We start from the raw sequence: 26,344 nt of genomic DNA, 5'->3' as shown, positions 1-26,344 counted from the left end.
GCACAAAGAGGTCATGTGAGCACACAGTAAGATGGCAGCCACCTACAAACCATGAGAGTTGGCCTCTGAATGAAACACACCTTGAGCCTTGACTTCCGGCCTGCAAAACGGTAAGAAATAAGTTTCTGTTGCTGAAGCTGCCCAGTCTGTGGTATCTTGTTTTGTCAGCCTGAGAGGACTAATACACCAGGTAATCCAAAGCCGCCGTGCGGTGGGTAGCTCAAGAAGGCCCGAGGCCAGCGGCCCTCAGGAGCTCAGGCCAACATTAGCAGTCTGACTGCATGCTCACCGAGCACTACTGGCAAGCAGCTCACAGGAGCCGTAACCGACAGCAGGGGCGGCCCAAGAGGCAGCACACAGTCCTGGCCCCACAGGTCAGGGACAGGTGCCCAGGGCACTGAAGTGACTTTCATAACAGGAGCTCCACAAAGGTCATGAAGATTGCAAGACGATCACCAGGGACCTCTCCAAGCTGGAAGCAGGACCAAGAAATAGCTAGCTAGATGAGATTAATCTTGGGAAAATGCAAGCTCATACATCTGGATAAAACGAATCCAGAACACATATGAGAGCGGAGCAGGGAGGCAGACTCCACCCTCAGAGCAGCTGAAAGGGCCCAGCCTGGAGGTCACCCGTGTGGTCTGACTTTTTGTGGGGTGGTCTCAGTGTGGGGAGCAGGAAGCTGGGTACTTAGGAATCTGGGAACCCTGAGCCAGGTGTACTGGAAATAGAGGGATGAATTCTCCACTTCCCAGCTGGAGGGACAGCGACCTGGTGGTCCAGGGAGGGGAGGAGAGGAGCATGCCACCCACAACATGGCCTTGCCCCTGGTACCCAGGCTTCCACTCATTGGGCACGAAGGGTCACCCTCTCCCTCACAAAACCTCCCTGCACCTGTGGGAGGCCCTGTGTTCCTCATTCTGGCAAGCTGCCCAGAGTTTTAGGTATTCAGGTATGATGGGTCATGAAAAGCTGCTTCTGCCCTGGTCAGAGACAGAGGACATTCAAAGGAAATGGTTCCAGGGGATAGAGGTCTGCTCCCTGAGGAGAGATGGGACCCACAGATGGGGAACTAGGCTCCCACGTTTTACAGAGACCCTAGGAGAGCCCTTTTCCATGCTGACAGGAGGAGAAATGAGAGGGGTGGTGAGCACAGGGCCACAAGCCCCATCCTGGAGTGTGTGCCCTGGGGATGCAGAGGACAGGCTTGCAGGAGACAGCTGACTTGGGAGGCTAAGGGACCTGCCTCCCTCAGCTCTGTGCCCCTGCAGGTGGGAGAAGATAGAGGAGAGGGGTGGGGCAGGGGTCACAGCTGGCCTGTCCTATCTGTTCATCGGAGTCCGGAGTCCGGCTACACTGCTGTAAGGAGATTCCAAAACATAGTGCCTGAAAATGAGAGAAACACAGGAACCATCAATATTTTCCAGGTGTCAGCTTTCCCAACCTGATCTGTAGATTCAACATAATCCCAACCTTAGAAACGGAATTGTTGGGTGTGATTTTTTGCTTTTTTTTTGTTTGATATGGTTGCCGAACTGATTTTCAAAATGTCCTTCCTACAAACTGCCAATTCCGTCACACTTTCAAAACATGTAGTCAATTTTTTAAACGTTTGACAATGCAACAGGTAGATTTCTCACTTACATTTGCACTTCTCTAATGATTGGACAGCACAGCCAACCTGGTATAAGTTTATGAGCAGCATTTCTTTCCTGAATTGCCTATTGGTGTTCTTGCCAATTTCTCCATTAGATCATTGCCTTTTCTTTATTTATCTGTGGACAATTTCATAATGACACGAATTAGACTTAATTTCAAAATATGTCAGTTTTTCTCTGGTTTGCCTTTTAATTTTAAAATACATTTTAAAATTTCTATGTAGTCAAGTGTGTCATTCTTTTCCTTCAGTGTTTCAGATTTATTGTGATAGTTAGGCTATAAAAATATTCATCAACTTTCCAGTGCCTTGTTTTAGATTTGAATGTTTGATCCATCTGGATTTTATTTTAATGTGAAGGAGTGAGGGAGGGATCTAACTTCTATTTTTCCAAATGGCCGGCCAGTCGTCCAACGCCCTTCGACTAAAAATCATCCCCCGGGTTTGAAGTGGCCGCTCCACCTGCACGGTGCAGGCTGGCGCCTGTGCCCCACGGCGCCGTCCCGGGACCCCGCGCCGCCACGTCTCCGCGCCCCCGCCCGCAGCCCCTCCGGGCTCGCCGATACCTCGCGCCAGGCTCGGCCAAGGGCCGATTCCGCCCCCTCCCGCGGGCCGAGGATGGGCCCCCACCCCCCGACCATAACCCCGCCTCGCCGGGTCTCTGGACCCGCGTGGTCCCAGGAGCCCGACGCGGCTTTCCTCGAGAGTAATTTAAAAAGAAGGCGCGCCCTCTGCTTCATTTGCATAGAGGCGGGGCCTCTGGCGCCCAGCGGCCGCGACACCCAATCCGGTGGGAGCCCGGGACCCCCCATAGCGCTCTGTTGCGCAATTTGCACGGGGCGGGACCTGCCGCGGGTGGAGCCCCGCGCCACCTCCCCTTCCACTCGGCTTCCGTCGGCATGATTTCCGGCTTCCTGCCGGCCCCCGCCCGCCTTCACGCTACGTTCGCCCAGCGCCGCTCCAGGCCCCGGCGACTATGCTCCCGAAACGGCGGCGCGCTCGGGTGGGGACCCCCGGCGCTATCTCCTCCGCGGCATGCTTCCCCGGCGTCACCATCTACCTGGCGGAGCCGCGCATGGGCCGCAGCCGCCGGGCCTTCCTCACACGCCTGGCGCTGTCCAAGGGCTTCCGCGTGCTGGACGCTTACAGGTGCGCCCCTCGCGGCCAGGCGGGGCCGCCCGCCTGAGGGGGACCGCCCACCGGAGGGCGGGGCCGCTCACTTGGAGGCGGGGCCGCTCACCTGGAGGCGTGGCCGCCCGCTTGAGAGCGGGGCCGCCCGCCTGAGGGGACCGCCCACCTGAGGGCGGGGCCGCTCACCTGGAGGCGGGGCCGCTCACCTGGAGGCGGGGCCGCCCGCCTGAGGGGGACCGCCCACCGGAGGGCGGGGCCGCTCACCTGGAGGCGGGGCCGCTCACCTGGAGGCGTGGCCGCCCGCTTGAGAGCGGGGCCGCCCGCCTGAGGGGGACCGCCCACCGGAGGGCGGGGCCGCTCACTTGGAGGCGGGGCCGCTCACCTGGAGGCGTGGCCGCCCGCTTGAGAGCGGGGCCGCCCGCCTGAGGGGGACCGCCCACCGGAGGGCGGGGCCGCTCACTTGGAGGCGGGGCCGCCCGCCTGAGGGGACCGCCCACCGGAGGGCGGGGCCGCTCACCTGGAGGCGGGGCCGCCTTTTCAGGCAGCCTACCTGAGGGCTCAGGGTGGGTGCGGCGCCCACGGCCCGGCATCACCGCGCTGTCGCGCCCGGTGGACCGGACGACATCGCTGTGTGGTGTGACGGCCTAAGCACAGAATGCCGGTGCTCGGGACTTGGCCGCTGCCCGGCCGCTTTCACATGCCGTGTTTCTGAACAACTGAGGCGGCTGAGAGAATTTGCACGTGGCTGGCCCGGGGGCTGGGCCACCCGAGGATTTTGGATTCCACGTTAGACCTCGGACGTCATGGCCCGTGGCTCTTCTCTCAGTTGCCTCTTCTGTAAAAGGGTGCTGCCAGCAGTTAGGGCCACGATCTGTAGGTCACGGGACAGTGTGTGCCAGAGGGTTCCAAAACAGCCGCGTGGGTGTAGGCAGCCGGGACAGTGTCACTGGCTAACAGCCCCATCCTGCCATCTCCTCTCTCCTGGGACTGAGAAAGTGGGTCTCCAGTGGCTGCAGGACGACTAAAACACAGCAGCTGCGGAGGCAACAGGGAGAGTAAGGTAGCTGGCTCCCATAGGTGTGAAGTGGAAAGAGCCAGCAAACTAGAGGCCAGTCCCCCTGCAGCTCTTTCTTACCTTAACTGTTCCCAGGGGTGTTGCCTACCTGCTGGGAGGAGGAGGATGACAGCAGCTCAGTGTGCTGGGCACTGGCTGAGCCCTTTGGCCCATTTGCTCCTTCACTCTTTACAACAGCCCCACAAGGGACAGTCATTATCTCTGCTTCACAGAGCAGGAAATGAGGTGCCCAGGCGTACCGAGCAAGGGTGTGGCAGAGCTGAGGTTCAAGCCCAAGCTGTCTGGCTCCAGTGCTTAGATGAAGCCCCCTGGTCCTTGCCCCTGAGGAACTCCGTTCTCTGGGGTGGGAGGACAACACAAAATCAGGCTGGGCTTGTGATCGTAGCTGGAGCAGAGGGCCGCCAGGAATAGGGCTGGGAAGTCCTTCTGAGACGATGCCATCTGGAGAACCAACAGGTGCCCACCAGGCAGAGCAAAGCCTTGGACGTATGGAGTGAAGCGGGAAGGATGGCAAGCCTGGAAAAGGCCCGGGCCTCACCCCTCCCCCGTCCCTCTGCCCAGCTGCGAGGTGACACATGTGGTGATGGAGCAGACCTCAGCTGAGGACGCCGTCTGCTGGCTGGAGAGCAGGGTGGCACCACTTCCCCCTGGTTGTGCCCGCCCAGCACTGCTGGACATCAGCTGGTTCACAGAGAGCATGGCAGCTGGGCAGCCTGTACCTGTGGAGGGCCGGCACCGCCTGGAGGTGAGCTGGGCGGTGGATTCGTGTGGGGCCACAGGGAAAGCCCCACTGCAGGCTGCAGCCCAGCTGGGACAGCTAACATGGCGGCAGTGCCTCTGTCCAGATGAGGTGGGCAGTGAGGGCTCTGCCCACACCAGCAAGCCGGCCCATCCCAGCTTCTGCTGTCACCACTGGCGCAGACTCTTGGCGTCCACTTAGTTTTGGCATCTTGTGGCTTTTCATGTTCACCAAGTCGATGACTGTGACCCCTAAGTGAGGTGGCACGAGGGCCCACAGGAGGCTGTCTTTGAGAGGCTGTGAGGCTCATGGCCGCTGCTGACCTCTGTGCTTCCTGGCTGAGCAGAGGTGGGGATGCTGCTGGGCGCTCGGAGCACGCTGCCTACATTCAAATCCTGGCTCTGCCTGGGAGCCATGAGGCCGCAACGTCCCCATCTGAGGTGGGGAGGACAGGCTTTTGGGAGGTGGGCTACATGCAGGAAATGTGTCCATGAGGGTTGGCAGGGGGTGTCACTACTGCCACTCGGGCCTGCTCTGCAGGGCGGCGCCATCTTTGCCCCACGCTTCTGGTCATTCTGCCGTCTCAGAGTTGGCTCCTGTCCTGTCTGCTGAGAACCTTAGGTGACCATCCAGAAGAGGCAGTGCTCTCGGGGCTGCCGGCTCTGCAGCTTCCCAGTGGCCTGTTCATTGCCCGTCCCTAGGTGGCTGTGTCCAGACAGGGGCTGCCAAGCCCAGTGTGGGTGCTGCCCTACGCCTGCCAGCGTCCCACGCCCCTCACACACCACAACACCAGCTTCTCGGTGAGCCGTGGGTCCTGGTCTCGCTGAGAGGACTCCCCACTCTGCCCTTCCCGGCCATGGGAACAGGTGGGGGGCAGCTGGAGGGCTGGGCGAGTCTCTCCGAAGCCCGCCCTCACCCAGGGCCCCTCTTTGCAGGAGGCTCTGGAGACGCTGGCAGAGGCAGCGGGCTTCGAAGGCAATGAGGGCCGCCTCCTGTCCTTCTACAGATCAGCCTCCGTACTCAAGGCCCTTCCCAGCCCGGTCACAGCCCTGAGCCAGCTCCACGGCCTGCCGCACTTTGGAGAGCATTCCTGCAGGGTCGTCCAGGTAGGTGTCCAGCACACTTTTCAAGGCAGAGTTGTGAACGCCAGTGGGGTGAGGCGGCCTTGAAGCCTGGGGAGAGCAGGTGGCAAGGTGGGTCAGAGCCCAGACGTTGCTGCTGGCTCCCAGGCGGTGACAAGCCACCCTCCACTCAGATTCCTCATGTGTAAAGTAGGAGCACAGCACGTGCTTCATGGTGGCTGACAACTCAATACAAGGGGCTCCCCTGGGCCTGGAGTGGCTGGCACTGTGAGCGTCTGCCCTGACTGACCAGGATGGTGCAGAGAAGCCCTGAGGACAAGCCCCTCTCTTGAAGTGCAGAATATTTGAGGAATGTTGTACTTCTGTACATGTCACTAGGACACTACATCGTGACAAAGGTACTTTTGAATTCAGTTATGCTTTTAAATGAAGTCACACTGAATTCTTCACCTGTTGTGAGAGTGGTTTCCACACGTTGGGGCTTGCTCCTCATCTGACAGAGCAGCTGTGTTCCCGGGCCTGACGCTCTGGGTGCCTCTGGGGCAGTGTCCATTTCCAGGTCCCTCGGGGCCTGACACCACAGAGCCTGCCACTGAGTGTGGGGTCTGCCGGGCCCGGCCCCAGCTCAGAGCTTTGTGTCCCCCGCAGGAGCTGCTGGAACACGGTGTGTGTGACGAGGTGGAGAGAGTCCGGCTCTCAGAGAGGTACCAGAGCATGAAGGTGCGCATGGGGGGGCCGCGGAACACAGCCCTCTTCCCCAGGGGACAGTACAGTTCATGCAGCAGAGCAGTGGCCCCACCCGGGGGTCACAGAAGGTCTCTGAGGAAGTGGCAGCTGACACCTGATATTCACAGGCAGCCACAGACAGGCAAGGAGAAGATTCTTTTCCAAGATGGCTCTGTCAGCACTCTGTGTCCTTACTGGGCACTGACGTTATGTGCTCTGCACCTTAAACAGCATTTGGGCCCAGCGTGCCCCAGGCGGAGGGCCTGCGGGCCGCACACTTTTGCTCTGTGTCCAGCTGACATCTTGGTGTCTTCCTGGCCATGTCCACAGCGTGCCTTCCCTCTGCTCCTCCTCACCTCCCATTGGACAGATGTGCAGCTGCCCGGTGCCTCGGGGGTGCACTCTGACGCCCTGCTTTTGTTGCTGGCGGCCAGCAGATCTGACCTGTGGGGCCGGCCTGGCAGGGTGGGTCATCGCTGCCGTGGAGGGTTGCACAGAATCTTGTGAGGATCCACGGGGGCTTCAAGGTGGACGAGCCATGTGGAGGGCAGAGGGGCTCAGGCATGCAGAGAGCGGGGGTGTGGGGGCCACACAGGAGCTGGAGGGCAGAGGCATCTGCCTCATGGGCACTGGAGTCCCGAAGGCATCCTAGTGGGCAGACAAGTACGTTAACAATCAGAAGTTTAGTTTTGTAAACAACATGATCGGGTTCTTCTCAGCGTATTTCCTCTCGGTACTCTGTTGGTGACAGTGACCCAGCTCATGCTCTTGGTTATGGGGATCAAGGGGAGGATGGCAGCACAACCCAGAAAGGGTTGCAGTGGGTCTGCAGGAAGTGGGTCTGCTGTTCCTTCTCGGCCTGACCAGCGGCCTCCCAGGTCAGACGTGGCCAGAGAAGGTGCTCCTGCCAGACGCTGCTGCCTCCACCCTGATCTGTTTTAGTGCCAGAAATTCCTGGAGGGGCTCTGACTGGACGGCCTAGGACAGGTGCCTACCCCAACCAATGGGTTGTAAGGCACAGGTGACTTGGTTGGGCTGGGGTCACAGTTCACCGCGTGAGGACGGCCAGCCACCCCATGAGAGGTCAGCTCCAGTCATGTCGTCTGCACTGGCCTGGGTGTGTGTGCTGACCACTGGCTGGGCAGTGACAGCTGCTGTGTGAGCCTGGAGTGCAGCCCTGCCAGCCCCAGCTTCATCCCCACCAGTTCCTACTAAACCCGCCCTCAAGTTGTTAGGGGGCCGCTGTTGGTTCAGGAGAACCGCACTGATGAGCCTCAGCTGCCGTTAGGTGGCTGTCGTGGTGATGGAATCACAGGCCGGAAGTGCACAAGTTCTGGGGACAGACCTTTCCCAGGGGAGGAGACCAAGGTGCCTGGAGCCTTCCCCTGCCGTCCGCTGGAGGGGGCGCTGCATAGGCCAGGCTCAGGGTTGGAATCCTGCCAGTGCACCGCTGTGTGGCCTCGGGCAGGTTGCTTAAACTCAAAAAATAGCAGTGGGGCAGCACTGGGCACGCTGCATGATGACACTGAGGCCACTGGCGACCCCTTTGCACCTCAGTGTCTCCACCTGCACGTTGGTTGCTGTAGGAGCTCTGCCCCTGGCCCCTGACTGGGCTGTGCTCATCCCAGCAGCTCTTCACCGGGATCTTTGGGGTTGGAGTCAGGACTGCTGACCAGTGGTACCGGGAAGGGCTGCGGACGCTGGACGATGTCCGGGAACAGGTGCAGAGACTGACCCAGCAGCAGCAAGCAGGTGAGCTGCAGAGAGGCCCACAAGGAGGGTCTCTGGAGGACGGGAGGGGGTGGGCACGGGGCCCATGGCAAGGTGGGCACCTCCAGTGGGCTTCCTGAGCCTCCACCCAGTGGAGGGAGGACCCACCGCAGCTCTTTCTCAGTGAACGACGATGGTCACAGTAGCTAACGTGACATTCAGGACTTTCTGGTTAGACTTTGACTGGACCAGGCCTGGGCCCTTCCTCCTGATTCCAGGGAGGGCCTGTCTGAACGACCTGGGCCTGGCGTGCCTGACTGCTGACCGATGGCCAGGGGACCTGTGCGATAGAAGAGGCGCAGGGAGGGGCCTGCTCTTTGGAAGTGGCACTGTGAGGTGGAAAAAACATGAACTTGAGTGTTGGCTTGGCTGGGTGTGAGTCCCATCTCTGCCACTTACTAGGTAGGTAGGTGGCCATGGCCCTGAGACTAAAATTCTCCGAGCCTCCCTTCCGTCCTCTGTGAAGTGTGGGACGCCATGGACACCTGTCTGAGGGTAGCAGGTGTTGAGCAGATAGTCCGTTCTGCCTGTGTGGCCTGAGGGAGCCCCATAGCCCAGCACCCACTGCCTCTGAGTGTCTTCCCCGGGGCTGCAGGAGGCGCGCCAGCCGTGATCGGGGGCCGGGTGGGATCCTAGGAGACCTGCCTCGTCGATCAGCAGGGAGTCAGACCCACAAAGCTGTGTGACACCCGCTGGTTCACTGAGCCACCTCTCCCAGGACGTGGTAAAGCCAGAGGCAGCAGCGCTGAGCTGGCTCTGCCAGGTGCTCTTGCTGCTACACTTCCCATTCCTGGCTCCTAAGTGAAGGTACAGAGTCCTGACAGGTGAGCAGATGTACTTGGGCTACAGTAAGCTGCTCCCAAGTGCTATGGACGTCCTCTTCTGTGTCTTTTTACCAACTGCTGGTCCCATTCATGGATGGGAAAGCTGAGGCACTGAAAGGAGCCTGGATTTTGGCTGTGTCGGCCTCAGCATTTGAGTGGGTATGACGTAGATGTTACACTGCGGGGCTGGATAGAGGGCACAGAGGACCTGGTGTTTCTTTCAACTGCATGTGGATGTAGTTATCTCAAAATAGAAGTTCCGTGTTTAGAAGGGAGGAGGGCACTGGGGAGAGCTGAGCTGGGAGCTCAGGAGAGCTGCCGCCCACAGGACTGCAGCACTATGGGGACCTGAGCCGCCCGGTGCAGCGGTCCGACGCGGAGGCCCTGCAGCTGGTGGTGGAGGCAGCCGTGGGCCAGGCCCTCCCTGGGGCCACCGTCACGCTGGCTGGGAGCTTCCGGAGGTAATGGCTTGAGGTGGGCCTTCCCCCACTGCAGGCCTCTAAGAGCACAGAGGCCGTGCACTGGATGGCGGAGTCACGCTTGCCCCCTCAGGGGGAGGTTGCAGGGCCACGACGTGGACTTCCTCATCACCCACCCCCAGGAGGGCCAGGAGGCGGGGCTGCTGCCCAGAGTGTTGCACTACCTGAAGAAGCAGGTGAACGCTGGGACCCGCTGGGGCCCACTGGCACCCGGGCCTGCCCGCCCGGCCGCAGGCGCAGTGCCAGTCATACCTGCTGTCCCCCTCCAGGGCCTCGTCCTGTACCAGCAGCACCGCCGCTGCGGAGACCCCGCTCACCGGATGCGACAGAGCCACAACATGGACACCTTTGAGAGCAGCTTCTGCATTTTCCGCCTGCTGAGACCCTCAGGGGCTGCTGTGGGGGGGCCCCAGAGGCCCGGCCCCGCCTGGAAGGCTGTGCGTGTGGACCTAGTGGTCGTGCCCATTGGCCAGTACCCCTTTGCCCTGCTCGGCTGGACTGGCTCCAAGGTAGGGTGTGCTGTGGGGTGTGGCGTCTGGCCTGACGGGGCCAGGAGTCCCGGGGCCTACTGAGACTGTCACCCCTCCACCCCAGCATTTTGAGCGTGAGCTTCGCCGCTTCAGCCGGACCGAGAGGGGGCTGTGGCTGAATAGCCGGGGGCTGTACGACCCGGAGCAGGTGTGTTGCTGGGCGGGGTTGGGGCCGTCTGTCCCATGGCCCACAGCCTGGAGTCCACAGGCAGGGCCCTGAGACACAGCCACTCCGGCTGCTGTGCTCTGTCCCTCCCCGCCTCCCTGCCACCCACTTTCCTCAGGGAAGCCGCTACAGGTTGTGGGGGTTGTGCTCAAGCACCAAGGTCTCCACTCCCCTCGCAGAAGGCGTTTGTCCATGTGGCTGCAGAGGAAGACATCTTCAGACACTTGGGTCTTGCATACCTCCCCCCAGAGCAGAGAAACGCCTGATCCTGTCTGCCACTCTTCAGAAACACTGGGGGGGCTGCTCAGCCAGCTGAACCCCATGGATGCCCTTGGCCACAGAACGTCTCCAGGCAGAAGCTGCACTGCCGTCCAAGTTTTCACCCTCCGGAGTGGACCCTCGTCTGGTGTGCCGCACACCCTGCCCACACCCGTCCGACCCAAGGCCGGGGTAGGGAATTGGAAGAGAACTTTCAACTGACCCCACTGCCTGGGTTTGCCTCTCGCCCCCAATCAGGCTTCCTTTTAGGGTCAGTTGGAAGCAGCTTTTTAAAAGCAGGTCACGTGGTGTCACTCCTTGCTCAAAGCCCTCCAGCGGTGGCCCACCTTGCTCAGTAAACCCCAAGTCCTCACTGTGTCCCCACGGCCCCAGCATTTCTGCTCCTCCTCTCCCAGTGAGGCCCGCCCCCCAGCCCCTGCTCTGTGACTGAGCCCAGCTCATTCCCACTTGCAGTGCCCCAGACACCCACATGGCTAGGGGCTGTGTCACTCTCTCCCCAGGGGCCTGGCCTCATGGTGTCCTGTTCCTCAAATCCCCAGGGGTGCCCTCACCCAACCACCCACCTGGAATTACTCTTCTGTCCCAAAAGTGTCTGTCAAGTAAAGACTTCCCTGACCCGTCACATTAAAAAACATTTTTTAAACTAAGATGCAATAAAACCGATTCTTGCCACATACAGTTTTCTGCGTGTTAACACGTGTACACCTGTTCACCTCCACCAAAATCAGGACACCCCCTCATGCTGTCCCATTGTGGTCACATGTTCCCCTTCCCTAACCCTCTCATCTGGCCCCCCAGTTTTGCCTTCTCCTGAATGTCACATAAGTGGAACCAGACTATACAAAACCTTTCAGGCCTGGCCTGTCTGCTGAAACGCACGCTTGTCCCCAGTTGTGTTGAGTGACTAGGAGAAAGCGGGTGGGATTTTTGCATGTCTGCCTCAGGCCCCTGGGAGCAGGAAGGGGTTGACAGGGCTGGGAGCCCTGAGCTCATGGGGAGCCTTTCCCTGGAGAAGCACTGTGTCTGCTAGCGCCCCCCTCTCAAGCTTGCCCTTCATGCGCAGCCTGGGCTCGGGGAGCGTGGGGACTACTAGCTGCTGGGACTATTTTAAGTCCAGTTCCTGGCCTACCCTCCCCCGAAGCTTTGCTGCTGGCCACCTGCCACTGCCCGTAGGGCCCGGAATGCCCATTGGCAGTTGGCTGGGATGGGGGCTGGGGACAGACTGTTATAAAGCTGGTGGCACAGGGAGGCAGCTGTCCCTGTCCAGAGCCTGCCGCGGTGCCCAGTGTCACCACCATGCCCACTCACCGCCTTGTGATGGTTCGGCATGGTGAGAGTACCTGGAACCAGGAGAACCGTTTCTGCGGCTGGTTTGACGCGGAGCTGAGTGAGAAGGGGGCCGAGGAGGCGAGGAGGGGTGCCCAGGCTGTTAGGGACGCCAAGATGGAGTTTGACGTCTGCTACACGTCAGTGCTGAAGCGGGCCATCCGCACCCTCTGGACCATCCTGGACGGCACGGACCAGATGTGGTTGCCTGTGGTGCGCACCTGGCGCCTGAACGAGCGGCACTACGGGGGCCTGACAGGCCTCAACAAGGCGGAGACCGCTGCCAAGCACGGGGAGGAGCAGGTCAAGATCTGGAGACGCTCCTTTGACATCCCACCGCCCCCCATGGATGAGAAGCACCCCTACTATGCCTCCATCAGCAAGGTACGCTGCTGGGGTGCTGCAGGGAGGCCTGGGGCAGCGCCTTGGGAAGGGAGCCCGGGGCGGGGAGGGGCCGCGGGGACTGCACAGCCGTGTGGTGCCCTAGGAACGGAGATACGCAGGCCTGAAGCCCGGGGAGCTGCCCACTTGTGAGAGTCTCAAGGACACCATCGCCCGGGCCCTGCCCTTCTGGAATGAAGAGATCGCCCCACAGATCAAGGCGGGCAAGAGAGTGCTCATCGCAGCCCATGGCAATAGCCTGCGCGGCATTGTCAAGCACCTGGAAGGTGAGGCACAGCCCACTGGGGTGTGGGAGCAGGCGTGGGGGGGGGACACAGGCCTGGTACCCAGCCAGCCTCTCATTTCATGGCCCGCTGCCCGGCTGAGGGTGCTTTGCCTATGTCGGTGCAGGGGACGGTTTCAAACTGAATGGAACTGGGCAGGTTAGAGAAAACATTTAAAAAACAGCATTGTGAAGTTTTGGTTTCCTTTCTGTGTATGTAGTGGGACACTATGTAAAGTTTCTTTCTGAGGACTGTGGGTGAAAACGTCTGCCACCCCTGACCCAGGGCCCAGGTCCTCCCTGCACAGGGCCTAAGAAACCTGGGACTGGCCCAGCTTCCCAAGCACGAGCCTTGGGCAGGGGATAGGGAAGGCTCAGGGTGGCATCCTGCCAAGGACACCCAGCCAGGAAAAGGCAGGGCTGTCTGGCTTCACACCCTGCTTTGCTGTGTGCCCCTGCTCAAGTCACATCACTTGCTGGGCCTCAACTGCCCTATGGTGCAACTCCTGGTACAGCCGGCCACTGGGACACCCAGCACCCCAGCTCCACCCACTCCAGGCAGAGATGACACCAGTCAGAAGGATGCAGGGACTGGGTGGCCCCACAGCGTGACGACTGTTTCAGCGGCTCCCATTGGAAACCTTCAGACATTAGGCCAGTCTGTGAGCATCTGAATGGTCTACCAGCTGTGGGATCAGGGTGGGAGGATGGAAGTGGGGTGGTGGGCATCTGGCCAGAGCAGATAGGCAGGTCCGGGGCCTGGCCAGCCCGTCTGTCTGCCCCAGGATGCCAGGTCCATGCAGACGCCTGACACCTGGCGCTGAGCCCAGCAGATGGGGACCATCTGCCCCGCCCCCAGGGCTTTACGCCCCCACAGGCCTCTGCCCGCTGGGAGGACAGGGCGCAGCCAGGCCACGTGGGCTAGCCTTCCACTGCCCAGAAAGTCCCTCCCTGTACCGTGGGGTGGCGGAAATACCAAAGGGCGAGCTGCTATTCCAGGCAGGGGCTGCAGGACACTGGCGGGGTCAGGTTTCTTCAGAAAATGCTGCCCTGTGCACCTCGCAAAGCCTCCTGTACACCCGTTTCTTAGGATCACCCCCTGCTCCTTTGCTCAATATGCCCAGAATTTAGAACTCTGTGGAAACTGAATGGCTGGTGTCCTAACTGAATGCAAACACCTGTCTGTCCAGCCAGTTTGTGCTGGGCCAAGACCCTGGCGCTGCCCAGCTCACAGCACCGGGGTGGGGAAAGTCCATGGTTTAGCGAGGCTATTTCTGGAGGCCACCAGTTCACTCAGTTCTGCCTTGACCTTCTCTGGGCCTTGCTGTCAGGGTGGGAGGGGGCTGTTAAAGGTCACAGAGCCTGCCAGATGTGACAGCAGGCGGCTGGCTGCCTGGTGGACAGGCTGGGAGGGGCTAAGGGCCTCTGGTTCCTCGGCCCAGGGATGTCAGACCAGGCCATCATGGAGCTGAACCTGCCCACGGGGATCCCCATCGTGTACGAGCTGGACGAGGGACTGAAGCCCACCAAGCCCATGCGGTTCCTGGGTGACGAGGAGACTGTCCGCAAGGCCATGGAGGCTGTGGCCGCCCAGGGCAAGGCCAAGTGAGGGGGGGACTCTGCCAATAAAAGTGCCTCCTCCCACTGCCTGGTCCCCTGCACTCGCTCAGCTGGCTCACAGCCTAGAGCCTGAGGTTCCACAAATGCTGCCCTGGGGGGCTTGGCCATTAGGTGTGGGGACCCCGGGACCAGTGGCAGGAGCCTGGTCGCCACCCCTGCCTATCAGGTGACTTCTAACAGCCCCTTGCTCTGGAATCGGGGTGCCTGGGGTCAGAGGGACCCAGCCCTGCCCACAGTGAGCAAGGACAGTGGCCAGGACACTGCTTTGTGGCTAGCTTCCGTTAGATGGGTTGTCTTCTACTGTCCCGACAGCCCCAGGGTAGGCGTGGTGTGGTGGCACCGAGCCCCGCCTCCTGGGTGTTCCCTGATTTGGAGAGAGACAGGCCCACAGACGGCCTCAAAGCTGGGGATACCTGACTCATAAGGCCTCCACAGCTGGCGGGGGGCCCTGTCGTCCCATCTTAGGGGAGAGAAATCAGGACAGTGACACCTGTCTACAGCATGACCTGTCCAAGGGACACACAGGGTGGGCCACCTGCCACCAGGCGGGCTCGGGGCACTGGGCTTGGCCGCCACCTGGGATCCCCCCTCAGTGCAGCCTTCACCCCAGGCTGCTTCCGCCTCGCAGCTCCCGGGGCACAAGATGCCGTGTAATGTTCCCAATGTTCTCTATGCACACACACACAGAGGCCCCCAGGGAGGGAACAAGGCCCTCGGTTCCTCCCAGAGAACTGAAACGCAGAGGCCAACTTCACTCACATCCTAACATTTATGCTCCTGGCAGGCGGCTGCAGCCTGACCCAAGGTGCACGCACGTGCCACAGTCCCCAGGAAGGGCTCGTCCCACACAGGCAGTCAGGTCACAAGAAGGCGGTCAGAGCTGTGGCCTGTGGGAGCAGTTCCCACTCCAAGAGCAGACATGGGGCCAGTGGGCAAGAGCGAGCTGCACGAAGGACAGAGGCGTCTGCGATGTTCCCACACCTTCCTTCACATACTCAGATGAAGGCTTGGTTGTCATCAACCCCGCTGCCCACAGCGCAGGCAGAATGACAGGAACGGAGCAGACAGCAGAGGCACACACAAGCCACGGCTGCCAGGTGCCAGGACCCACTCTGCCTCTGGTCAGCAACTGCTGAGTCACAGCCCCCACCCCCAGGGCCCAGAGGAAAAGGAAGAAGCTGAGTACAGGCCTCCCGAAGCTCTGGCTCAGACCCCCAGGGGCTGGCACAGCCGGGGCTTGACTCAGTGGTCCCTGTTGGGGTCAGGGTCAGACTGACCAGAGGGCCTGGGAGGCTGCTGGAAGTGTGTGTGGGAACCACCAGGTTATTGCTGCATTTGGGGTGACGGGCTGAGCCACCCAAGCCAGAGGGAGCCCGAGGGCTCGTCCTACCCGGAGTCCCACTCCTGGAAGACCTCACACCACCTCCTCCAGCAATGGGACAGAGTATGGGCGGGGAAGGAAGGACGGCCCAAGCCTGGGCGAGCAGCCAGGCTCCTCACTCGATGAGCTCCACATAGTTGGCGGGAAACATGCCAAAGTGGCCGTCTGGCCCGTAGCCGCGCCACCAGCCCTCGTCGATCACCTCGATGCCCGTGATGAGGTTCTCAGGGTCAAAGGAGATTTCGGTGTCGTCAGCTGCAAGGTGAACCCAGACACTGTGCGAGGGCTCCAGGCTCTGGGCACCAGTCCCCCAACACCTTGCTCAGGGCGGGCTCTGGGCCACCATTCCCGCAAAAGGCACACCAGACTGCTCCAGTGACCAAGGCCACTACTTTAGGTCACCTTTCTGGTCACCTTCAGGCTCTACAACTAGGCTGGCAACTGGGACTCATGCCAGGGGACAGCAAGTGGCTGCTGAAGCCCCTGGGAGGTCCGGGCTGTGTGCGGCGTCCACCCGTCCCCTCACCCTTCTGCCTTCTCTTCCAACAGCCGGAGGGAGCCCCCAGCAGGCTCCTGACTAGGGCCTGTGGCTGGGACCAGCCGGCCGCAGTGCGTACCTGCCTGGTAGTCGTACAGGGCCCGGGCACAGAGCCCCTTCCCACTGAGCCCCGGATAGCGGTCCATGCGCTCGGCACCTGCGTCCTGCTGCTGCACCTGCTCATGGGAGGGAAAGAAGTTGGGGGTCCTGGTGACCTTGGCTCTGCCCACGGCCGGGGCTCACGCCAGGCCTGAGGGAAGAGGGTGCCCACCCATCTCCCCCGCCAGCACAGTAGCGCTTGCCAGACAACTTATTGCACAGGCCGCCCCGACGTGAAGCAAGACAACACACACGCGGTGACCGCAGAGGGGCGGCCCCTCGCAGCCCTGCCCCCACCGCAGGACACCCACCACTGGGGGCTCCTCGTAGAGCCTGTCCTGCTCTGGGGGCTCCTCGTATACGGCCTCCCCTTCCTCCTGCACCGGACAGGGAGGGGTGCTGGGTGCCAGCTCCTCACAGAGACCTGCATAGGAGGACATGGCCCGCTCTGACCCTGGGGAGGGGAGGCATGCTGCCCCGTCTCCCCCCATGGTGCGGCCAGGAGCCTTGCCTGCCCTGGGCTGTGAGGCGGCGTGAGGCAAGTCTCTGCCGAGGGGGGTCTCTGGCTGGGGGAGCTGCTTCTGCAGGAAGGGGCTCCTCAGTTTGCCTGCAAAGCAACAGCACACAGGACATCACACAGCTGGCAGAGGGAGGCAAGGGAAGGCCTCTGCTTTCTGTGTCCTACACAGCCCAGAGGCAGGGCCTGTCCTAGGGCAGTGGCTGTCACACACACCAGTGTGCTCCAGGCAGCCCCTCATGGCCACAGGCAGTGTGGGGAAGCTGTGTCCTTGGGGCCTGAGAGGTGACTGATGCAGGCCTCCTGAGACCCAGCTGACAGCCCAATGTGTGAGCTGTGCGGGGTTACAGGGCCAGGGCCAGAGGGTCCCCAGTTTGGAGCCACACAGTAGCCCCTCATTTCTCACCAGGTCTCTGCAGAATGAGGCGAAGGGCAGGAAGGGAACACTCTCCCAGAAGCTGCCCTCCTGAGCACAGGCTCTCCTTGCTCACTCGTCCCTGTCACCTTCTGACACATGGGGAGCCTGCCCCAGCCTCATGGCTCATGGCAAGTCCCAGAGGGATGTCTCACCTGGCTGAGGGCTGGAGACAGACGTGGCAGACAGCGCTCTCTCCTTCTGCTTGAAAACCTCCCGTGGGTGTGCTGCCTGCTGACAGACGGGTTCCTGGGGGGCAGCCTGCCTGGCTCCCCACAGCTGTGGGTGTCAGGAAGCAAAACACAGATCACAGCCTCCTCCCAGCCCAGGCTGAGGCCCGCGCTGGGCGCTTCTGCCTTTGCACACCCTCCCCCACCACTGCCACCTGCAATGAGCCCCAGCTGGCCGCAGGACTGTCGGTGACCTCTCAGGCCCGCAGCTGGGCCTGTGGACTCCCAGAGGGGCGGCACTGTCACCGGCTCTCTGCTGGGGGCCTGAGTCTCACCTGTTCCTCACCGTGCCTCGGAACCACTTCCTGCTGCTCACACTGCCTGCTGGGAGGGGCAGAGGGAAGAGCTGCAGCCCAGCGCCGGCTGGCCCTGTCCCCCGGCCGCCAGTCACCTCTGGGGCTCACCTCTGGGGGCCAGACCCACTGCCCCACTCTTGACAGCGCTGCTCCCGGAGGGCGGCCTCGCGCAGCTCCCGCTCCCGCCGCTCCTGCTCCCACTCCCGCTGCTCCTGCTCTGCCCGACGCTTCTCCTCCAGCCGGCGGTTCTCCTCCTCCTTCTGCAGGGAAGGGAACGGGCTCAGCTCCCGGCTGCACGCGCCCCAGCCCACCTGGCAGCCTGCACTGCTTGAGTGACACTGGGCCCCTGAAGCGGCCCGACCCTCTGTACACGGGCACTAGCAAAATCGTTTGCTCCTGGGGAGGCCCAATGGCTGTTGGTTAGAGCTGGAGCTCTCAACAACAGGTCTGCCTGTTGAATTCCTGCATGAAATGTTGGGCTGCGCCCCCTGCAACTAAAGATTGAAAATGGCAACTGGATGGACTTGGAGCTGAGCTGCGCCCTCCACAAGTAGATTGAAGGACGACTACTTGGAGCTGATGGGCCCTGGAGAGACACACTGTTCACTAATATTCGTCAATAAAATTTAAAAATAACAATAATCTTAAAAAAAATCACGTTTGCTCCAAGAGCATACGATGCAGAAAACGGAAGCATTGAGCACATGCCTGGCACACCTGAGACGGCCCCACAGTCCAGCCACCGTCCACGCCCAGGTAGCACTCACCTCTGCTTTGGCCCAGAAGCTGTCTTTGCCAACCCTTTTGATCTCAGACACTGCATTGGTCTTCTGGTACACAGAGCCCTGTGGGGACAGAGGGTCCACTGCAGGGCTATTGGTAGGAGCAGACAGCGCAGGCTACACCTGTGAGGGAGGCACCTGGCAGAGGCACTGGCGCCTGGCCCACCGACCCTGAATGGCCCTGGATACCGCCGAGCTGGGAAGCTCTCCCAGGCAACACTGGAGGGTCTCTGGCGGGCTGAGGCCTGTGCAGGAATGACCCTGGCCTGCCTGAGAGTCCTGGGGTCCAGGCAGCTCTGAGGCAGAGCAGCCTCAGACAGCTGACCACCATGGCAGTGCCCACCAAATCTCTGCTATGCTTCGGGGTACTTGGCTGCCCACCCAGCACGAGGGCCATGGGCCTGCAGGTGTCTGCCCACGATTCGGAAGGACCTGCCCTGTCTGCCACCACCCAGGGCCGCAGAGGACACACTGGTGCCGTGGCCTAGAGAGTGACGGCACGGGCACGCAGACAGTTTCTAACCACACACAGCCGGCATAAGAGGCTTGGGAACAGCTGTCCACCCAGTGGTCAGGGTCAGGGCTGCTCCTTGTGCCGACTGACACAGGCCTCACTGGGGAGCAGCTCCTGCTGTCAGACATGGGGTCACCATCCGCACCTCCACCTGGCTCAGGACTTGAAGCCAGGCAGGCGGGAGCCCAGCCCCACGAGGCATAAGGCGCTGAGGGCAGGCCCTGCCACCCTGCCCTCACCCGGCAGCACTCACCACTGGGGCCTGGGGACCCACGTCCTGGAAGCGGCTGCTCTCCCTGTGGAAGGCGTAGTTGGCACCTGAGGCCCGGGCCACCTTCTCCATGACGCACTCAGGTTCCACATCCTCCTCCGCCCGTGCATTGATAGTCACGTGGGCCCCCTGCAGTCGGACCGGCACTTAGTGAGGGTGCGGGGGCCGCAGGCCACACAGGCGCACACCTGGCCGCATGGGAATGGGGCACAGCCTCGGCCTTCGCCCTGGTGGCCCTGGCCTGCTCTGCACTTCAGGCAGTGGAGGGTTTCTTTCTAATCAACGAAAGCTAACCTTGAAAGACATCTGTAAATAAGCCCATTTTCTAGCAAGTCACTGATTTCCACCTGAGAGGTCAAGCTCATGACCTCACTCACTGTCACTAACACCCAATAAGCCTGGGACCCTCTCGTTTATCTCCTAGACGGAAAACTGAGGCATATCCAAAAGAGAGTTGGCGGAACTGGACATCCAAGTCCCAAGCCTCCTTGCCAGTAACCAAGGAAACGCAAACTTAGCTGACAAGCAAATGACAAACGCCCCGGCAAGTAAACAGGGCACCATTCTGTCATGGACACACTGGAAAGGGAATATGCCTGCTGGGGCGGTGGGCATAAGCAACTCTCCCTCTCCTCCAAATCCTGACGACACTGCTCAAAAAACGGGCGGGAGCCGGCCCAGCCCGGCCTCAGGCCAGCCCCAGCACGGTCCTGCTGGCTGAGCCCAGCCTGCACACCCTGCCTCTCGCACACCTGCCAAGCAGGAGGAGCAGCCTCTGGCCACACCCTGCCGTCCAGACAGAGTTATGGGCTATCCCGCTCGCTCCCGGGGTGAGCCGGGCCGGGTAGGCTCTGTGAGGCCCAGTGGCAGCAGCACTCACCTTCAGGAAGCCGGCCATGGTGCTGACGTGTCTGGCGCACGCTCCCTTCCGCACGTCATTCACGCCCTCGCCTGTCTGCAACACACCAAGCATGACCCAATTCCCCAAGGCCACCACCCTCCCAGGGACCCAGGCAGGGAAGCCGGCCACCAGGGCAGAGGGCAGGGAGGATCCCGGGGCAGCTTCCACGGGGGCTCAGAAGCCCTCATCCCCACCCAGCCTCTACTCCGCGCTCCAGAGCGTCCCAGCCTTTCTCCACACCCTCTGCTCCCTCGGACAACTACCCTGAAGGGGACAAGTTAAGCGTGTCCTGTGAATATATTACATTTTACATGAGCAGTTCTGGGCTGGGAGAGTGTATTGTGCACTAGCAGCACTAGCGAGGCCGCAGGTGCTCCTTGAGCCACAGTGGGTCCATCCACTGCTGCTCAATCACCAGCTATGAGCTATCCTCAAGTCAAGTCCTCCTCTGCTCCACTCACAGAGGGCGGAAAGGGAAAGAAGCCAAGAGAGCATTTCCAGTCACACCTGGATACCACGCAGAGTCCTCAAGTGTCACCTACCCAGTTGATGAGCACAAACTTGGGCAGGCCGGAGTTGGGGTCCTTCACCCTGCAGAAAGCGTACATCACCTTTCCGCTGTTGAGCTCCTCGATCATCTCCTCCAGGCCCCCCTCTGCAGCAGTCACAGGAGGGTCAGTGGTGGCCCAGGCCCCCCACCCAGCCCTGCCTCTAATCCAGAGTCTCAGTGGCACCTGCACGGGAAGGAGACACTGGGCCCAGCCCACTGGGCTGACGCACGAGCTGGGTGGGACACAGGACCTGCGTCTATAACAAGCCCCTTGGCGATTTTCCCCACACAAGTCTAAAAACCCCTTTTGTAAACCCACAGGTAGTGTCATTTACGCCACAAACCTGACACCACTTATGAAAGGAAAGCACTCTGCACCTTTCATCTTGCCTGGACCCCATCAAGGGCCCTGGAATAACAGGATCTGTTCCGAGTCAACTGCCCTTGTCCACGTGTCTGCTCTGAGTCTGGGGCCACCCAGAGGGTCCCGAGCACATTGGATCATCCCGCAGCCGTGCAAGGACTCAGTTCTTAGATGCTCAGAGGGAGTGAGGGGGGCAGAGGGACCACCCTAAGCCATTTTCTCCTGACACCTCGGCGGTGGGCCCGGTGCTTAGCAGCCCCCCAAACCTTCCCAGATATCATGGAGCAACTCAATTGCTGACCTCTGTCTCTGTGACCTACACAATCAGAGTGCACGCGAACCACCTCAGGCAGTCCTTGCAGAGAGAGGCCCATCAGGGGAGAGGTCTCTACCAGCCAGTCACCAGAAGCACTCTGATGACAAGGTGGACAGTCCTGATGACAACGCTGTGCCTGGCTCAGCTCAGGTGAGCTGGCCTTGAGCATAGGGGAGTTGGGGTGCCAGCTGGGTGCCCACAGTTCACATGCCCCCGTCTCTGGCCCGGCACTGGCCGAGCCTGTGCTTCCTGAGGGACTTTCCGTCTCCCTGTATTCTGGCGGCACTGTCCCAAGTGACCCCATCCCAGCTGACCGTGTGCACTGCTGCTACCTCCCCTCAATGAGGGTGGGCCCTGCATACACTTGGCTACCAGGAGGGCAGAGGAGTCTGCACCTTCTCATCCTGGCTGCCCGTGATCTGTGGGTGGCCTGAGTCCCATCTCAGCTACCCCCGCCACCACGGAGAGCAGCGCTGTCCCCAGCCTGGGGCCAAGACAGCAAGGAGGACCTACTTTCAGTTGGCAACACCTGAACCCAAAGCGGCCAGAGGCGGGCGTGAGTGCTGGGGGCCCGTCCTGCTCCGTGCAGTACCCATCCTGCCTGGCTGGCTGCAGCCCGAGTGTGGCCCACGCCGCAATCAGGGGGCCAGGGAACTCCCCAACACTGATGCCGACATGGGTGGGTCCGTCCTTAGCCGAGGGAGGTATCACTACGGTCGCATCACAGGCAGGGGACACCTGTGTGCTGAGTCCCCTTCCTCCTGCTGTGATGGCTGAAATGCCAGCTGAGATGGAGCACTGACGTCCCCACTCCCTCCCCTTCACACACTCACCCTCCCTCCACGAGCCCATTCGACAACTCGCGTGGCCATACTCACCCCCAGTGCCAGCCACTCGGATGTCATTGCTGTTGCCCTCATAGGTGAAGAGAGCCCTGAAACAGAACACAAGTGGGCTCTGTAGCCAGTGTGGTGACGCTGCCTGCCCTCAGCCAGAGCTCGGTACCGTGGTGACCCTGGGCCAGCGCAGCCTTCTCAGCTCTGACGCTGATCCGACTGGGGCTTGGGAGGGACAAACCTAACAAGACAGGGAGCATTCATCTCCTTGAAGGAACACTGGCTGTCGTGTTTTATGGCAACACTTTACATGCCTATGCGTGAACTGCTCACCCGGCTACTAGGAATGTGAATGTGGAAAAACAGATCCCTGCACATTCCTGAACCCAAAGCACCCCAAGAAGTGGGGAGGAACGTGCATCGGGCCCTGGGCAGGCCGGCCTATCTTCCGGGGCCGGGACTCTCTTTCCCTGCAAACGTGAGCTTGCCCAGCATGTGCGGTGTCCGACAACACAGGGCCAGGCTTCACAGGCCAGGCTCCTGGGGGGGCAGGTTTTAGCTCGAGGAGAGCTTAAACTCTCCACAGGTGACCCTGGAACACACCTTTCTTCTCCTGTAGGATTCAGGCTTAAAAACTTGCACCCCAGAGAAGGTTAGGAAGTACGGTGCATTTTATTAAATGTGGGCTTACTTGTGGAGGTTACCTCAGGGAATAGGCCGGCTGAGGGAGTCGGACAGGGGTCAACAGTCTGACAGGAACCAAAACTGGCTTCCACTCGCCTTGCTAACGCCACTGGGCAGAGCTGCTCGTGCCCGAGAAAGTCCGAAGAAGAGAAATCCAACCCAGGCCTAGAGGATCTGGTTGACAGGGGGACAAGCTGCCAGGAAAGAACCACGCTTCCCAGGAGAGAAGAGAGAATGAGGGAGAGAAAACACTGAAGTGCTCACTCAGAGAAACAGGGAAAAGACGTGGGAGGTGGCGGATATCCAGGGGGCACATTCTAGAAGAGATGGCTTCCGGAAATCCAGCCACCAACACCGCCTCGCAGCCCAGCTCCGGGCAGTGCGGGCTGACCCCCAGACAGCAAGTCAAAGGGAAAAGTGGGTCTAGCCTGTCAGCATGCACTCTGGTGGTGGGTGTCCTGGCCCATCCTCCTCCCAGACACGCAGCAGGGGATCGAGATGGCCACTCGGCCCAGCTCCTCCACCACGGAGGGACCCAGCAGCTAGTCAGAGCCATGCTCCGTGCCTGCCACCTAACCCTCTGACTTCCTGCCCCTTCTTCCTGGGTTGTCTCAGCTACTCTCTCGGATGTTCCCCCTTCAGAGGCTCATTTCCACTTTCAATTCAGTTCTGCCCTTCTTTCAAATCAACATGGAAAGAAATGGAGCACTGGCCTGTGCAGGGCACAAGCATGGGTGCTGAGCACCTTATAACCTGGTCACTCCTTCCCAAAACACGTGGCCATGGGACTGCAGCTACAAATAATCCCCAAGAAACCCTGCCAATGGGACTTACTTCCTATCGCAAGACAAAGCAGCACACACATCAACACGAGCGTGCTGTTAGGTGCTGGAGCAAGAGCAGGTGCTGCTACTACCACGTGGGGAAGGAGAACTGGGAGAACCAAGAGGAAGAGCAGGACGCAGAGCGCACGTGGTGGTGGCTGCCCAGCCCGATGCCACCCACTCTGCATGTGAAGTCTTCCCCGCCTCCCGCACCGCAGACCCTGCCCCAATATCCTCTACCTCCTTTTGTGCCGAGTCCATCCTTCACCTGAGCTCCCACCACACATTACAGTCCTGTACAAGGGACAGCGCCCACCCCACCCCTTCTGGTAAAGGCAGAAAGGTGACAAGTGAGGCTGTCTGGCATGGGTCTGGAGGAAGCCAAACAGGGAGCCGGGAATTAAAAAAGGGCCCTCCAAGAGGGCAGCCATGGGGCTGAGAACTGAGGTTTGGGGAGCCCCCTGGGAGGAGGTGGAAGGGCGCTCCAGGCAGAGGAAGCAGCCACGCACAAGGGCTCTGAGGAGAAACCAGCTTGCAAGGTGAGGAAGAGGAGGCCACAGTGGTGGTAAGCAGGTGTGGTCAGTGTGGTGAACGGCAGGGCGGCAGGAGTGGAGGTCAGGAGCCGGGTGTGCAGGGTGTCAGCCAGGGTGAGGAGCTGGGGCTTTATGTAAGGTACAGCCAACGCCCCTGCAGTTATCATCAGGGAAGTGACGTGGCCTAGATGTTTTTCAGCTAATGAGTGGGGGGGACCTGCCACATCCTATCTGTTGACAATGAGGACAGAGGCCAGGACTTCAAGCTGCTCAGTGGTTCAGCCCCCAAGTGCCATGGGAGACTGGGGGTAAGTGAGGAGGCTCGGCATCCTGAGTGGCAGAGAGGGGATGGGGCAGATCAGCTGCAGACCTGGGGGGTAGCAGGCAGCTCTGGTTAGAAGCCCAAGGGAGCTCTGAGAAGACTGAGGACAGAGAGACATGGAAGGAAGGCCCACTGGTATGCCCAGGAGTCTTCTAGGTAAGTCAGAAAAGATTACACGTAAAGGAGCAGAACCCCAACTGGGCAGGACTTCAGAAGGGCAAACATGCTTCTGGGTTCCAAAGCAGGTGGCTTCATGTGGGTGTGAGAACCGGGCACTCAGGTGGAGGTACTTTCCCCAGAGTTTGGAACACCAGCAAAGGTCTAAGGTCCTCTGAGGACAGGAGACAGAGGGGTATGGGGCTCCCCCAAGTGTCCTTATGGAAATAACCGTACCTAGACGGGTGGGCGAACTTCCTATAGGATTACGAAGAAGAGAAGGCAAGGAAACAGTACTAGTTACTGGACACCTTTTCCTATTTAGAAGAGATGCTTTCCAAACAGAAACTGTGCTGCTTGGCTCCCCTGGAAAATTGTGCACACGTGCCACACAGGGTGCCCACATCCACTTCGCCCCCCAAAAGGCCTGCGGCTGACGGACAGGAAAGGCATGACACCCTCAGTGTCCAGCAGCACACCGAGTGAAAGCCAGTCCGTGCTGGGCACCAGGGAGGGCAGGGATGGGAAAGCAGCAGCACTGACAAGTGGAGACCAGTCCCAGTAGCAGCCCCACCCAGTGGGCCCTGCTCCCAAAAGCCGGTCACCACACTCAGCATTTCTTCCAACTGGAAATGAAAACTAAGCCAGCGGGACGGTGACAGAGAGTTACCGCCCACAGCGTGCACAAGAGCTGGCCGTCTGCGGGGCGGGGCGCGGCCACCCAGAGCGTGCAGGCCGGGCTCCCGGATCACAAAACCCCAAGCCCAGGAGGAGGCCTGAATGCTGCCAGCCTAGCAGAGGGCGGTACAGGGAGGGGGACGGCAGCGGGTGGGACATCCGCGCCGGTTTCGCCCATCTCCCCACGGCTGAGGCACAGGCAGGAGCGTTGTCGGAGAGAGGGAGGTTCTGGAATCCGCAGTCACAGAGAACCAGGGACCCGGCCCCCGAGCTCCTCGCGTGACGCCCCGGGGCGGGCGTCCCCGCGCCAGCCGGGCGGCCACAGCGCTCAGAGGCCCCGCCCGGAACCGCGCCGGCGGCGCAGCCGGCCGTGGCTTCCTCCTTCTCGGGGAGGGCCGTGAGGTCCCCGGGCAGAAAAGGAGAACCTGGCGCAGCCACCAGGCGCAGCCCGGCACGGAGTCCACCACGGAGCCCACGGGCCGAGGCCGGCGGCCGGAGGCACGGGGAGGGCCCGGGGACTCACGCACGGCGGGTGCGGGGCGACGAGGGTGGGGGACAGCACCTCCCGGGCCGCGGCTACGAACAACAGGCGAGGGGCCCGGCCGCGCCCCCAGGCTGCCCCCGGCCCGCCCACGGCCCCGGCCCCGGCCCCGGCCCGCCGCGGCGCCCACCAGTTGGTCGGGGACTTCTCGGTGACCACCCGCACGTAGGCCTCCTGCAGCGCCGGCCCGTTCCGGCTCAGGTTCGCAGCCATGGCCAGCTCCTCGGTCCCCGCGCCGCCGCCGCCGCCGCCGCTTCCGGGCCCGCCCCGCCCCCGAGTGCCGGAAGCCCCGCCCCGAGGCCGGAAGCCCCGCCCCGAGGCCGGAAGCCCCGCCCCGAGGCCGGAAGCGGAAGCGCTGCGAGAGGGCGCCGCGGGGCGCAGAGGGCCCCAAGCGGCGCAGCCCGTTAGCCGCTGCGCGAGCGCTGTGCCTGTCGTCTTCTAAGTCTCCTCACAGCTAGTGCGCTTGTTGGAGAACGCGGGTTCCTGAGAGCCTCCCTCCGCCTGGGACTCTTCCACGGAAGTTTGACC

At 61.2% G+C, this 26,344-nt stretch overlaps 3 protein-coding genes across 17 annotated transcripts; 2 read left to right on the top strand and 1 right to left on the bottom strand.

Moving 5' to 3' along the window:
• The first annotated feature begins 2,549 nt into the window (after positions 1-2,549).
• On the top strand, positions 2,550-11,132 carry POLM (DNA polymerase mu). 4 transcript variants are annotated; one of them, XM_081079448.1, is made up of 11 exons: positions 2,550-2,806; positions 4,425-4,608; positions 5,304-5,402; positions 5,538-5,708; positions 6,333-6,404; positions 8,042-8,162; positions 9,333-9,465; positions 9,557-9,659; positions 9,753-9,992; positions 10,078-10,161; positions 10,429-11,132. In XM_081079448.1, exons 1-11 carry the CDS (start codon positions 2,634-2,636, stop codon positions 10,657-10,659), a joined length of 1,611 nt encoding a protein of 536 aa, XP_080935574.1. In that variant the 5' UTR covers positions 2,550-2,633; the 3' UTR covers positions 10,660-11,132. The 4 variants fall into 4 exon arrangements, with proteins under 4 accessions (XP_080935574.1, XP_080935576.1, XP_080935573.1 ...); XM_081079450.1 differs by having other exon boundaries at positions 10,359-11,132; XM_081079447.1 differs by having other exon boundaries at positions 9,557-9,992.
• A 374-nt stretch (positions 11,133-11,506) lies between these two features.
• PGAM2 (phosphoglycerate mutase 2) lies at positions 11,507-14,094 on the top strand. Of its 2 annotated transcripts, XR_013995347.1 has the most exons (4): positions 11,689-12,168; positions 12,272-12,452; positions 12,964-13,110; positions 13,891-14,094. XR_013995347.1 is itself a non-coding variant. In XM_081079812.1 (3 exons), the coding sequence occupies exons 1-3, from the start codon at positions 11,755-11,757 to the stop codon at positions 14,055-14,057; spliced, it is 762 nt and encodes a 253-aa protein (XP_080935938.1). In that variant the 5' UTR covers positions 11,507-11,754; the 3' UTR covers positions 14,058-14,093. The 2 variants fall into 2 exon arrangements, 1 of the variants encoding a protein (XP_080935938.1); XM_081079812.1 differs by lacking the exon at positions 12,964-13,110 and having other exon boundaries at positions 11,507-12,168; positions 13,891-14,093.
• Positions 14,095-14,818: 724 nt separating this feature from the next.
• DBNL (drebrin like) lies at positions 14,819-26,141 on the bottom strand. Of its 11 annotated transcripts, none has more exons than XM_081079804.1 (13): positions 25,947-26,106; positions 22,121-22,176; positions 20,555-20,667; positions 19,992-20,066; positions 19,094-19,240; positions 18,312-18,389; positions 17,653-17,804; positions 17,524-17,572; positions 17,174-17,297; positions 16,598-16,693; positions 16,398-16,510; positions 16,067-16,163; positions 14,819-15,704 (listed from the first exon to the last, which is right to left on the bottom strand). In XM_081079804.1, the coding sequence occupies exons 1-13, from the start codon at positions 26,027-26,029 to the stop codon at positions 15,565-15,567; spliced, it is 1,323 nt and encodes a 440-aa protein (XP_080935930.1). In that variant the 5' UTR covers positions 26,030-26,106; the 3' UTR covers positions 14,819-15,564. The 11 variants fall into 11 exon arrangements, with proteins under 11 accessions (XP_080935930.1, XP_080935931.1, XP_080935928.1 ...); XM_081079805.1 differs by having other exon boundaries at positions 17,524-17,569; XM_081079802.1 differs by lacking the exon at positions 25,947-26,106 and adding an exon at positions 22,783-24,936 and having other exon boundaries at positions 17,524-17,569.
• Positions 26,142-26,344: the final 203 nt, after the last annotated feature.

The sequence above is a fragment of the Rhinolophus hipposideros genome (genome assembly GCF_964194185.1).
Source record: "Rhinolophus hipposideros genome assembly, chromosome: 18".
NCBI classification, from domain to species: Eukaryota; Metazoa; Chordata; class Mammalia; order Chiroptera; family Rhinolophidae; genus Rhinolophus; species Rhinolophus hipposideros.
The sequence above is the reverse complement of the archived record's forward strand: the minus strand, read 5'-3'. Positions and strand labels throughout refer to the sequence as shown.

Excerpts from the sequence above, each read along its gene's own strand:
- POLM (XM_081079447.1), top strand. The coding sequence starts at position 2,634 with ATGCTCCCGAAACGGCGGCGCGCTCGGGTGGGGACCCCCGGCGCTATC. Across the intron at positions 5,403-5,537 it reads ACCACAACACCAGCTTCTCG|GAGGCTCTGGAGACGCTGGC; the intron begins GTGAGCCGTGGG and ends CCCTCTTTGCAG. Across the intron at positions 5,709-6,332 it reads ATTCCTGCAGGGTCGTCCAG|GAGCTGCTGGAACACGGTGT; the intron begins GTAGGTGTCCAG and ends TGTCCCCCGCAG.
- PGAM2 (XM_081079812.1), top strand. The coding sequence starts at position 11,755 with ATGCCCACTCACCGCCTTGTGATGGTTCGGCATGGTGAGAGTACCTGG. Across the intron at positions 12,169-12,271 it reads ACTATGCCTCCATCAGCAAG|GAACGGAGATACGCAGGCCT; the intron begins GTACGCTGCTGG and ends GTGGTGCCCTAG. Across the intron at positions 12,453-13,890 it reads CATTGTCAAGCACCTGGAAG|GGATGTCAGACCAGGCCATC; the intron begins GTGAGGCACAGC and ends TCCTCGGCCCAG.
- DBNL (XM_081079803.1), bottom strand. The coding sequence starts at position 26,029 with ATGGCTGCGAACCTGAGCCGGAACGGGCCGGCGCTGCAGGAGGCCTAC. Across the intron at positions 18,390-19,093 it reads TGGGTCCCCAGGCCCCAGTG|GGCTCTGTGTACCAGAAGAC; the intron begins GTGAGTGCTGCC and ends CTGTCCCCACAG. Across the intron at positions 16,164-16,397 it reads TCTACGAGGAGCCCCCAGTG|GTGCAGCAGCAGGACGCAGG; the intron begins GTGGGTGTCCTG and ends TCCCATGAGCAG.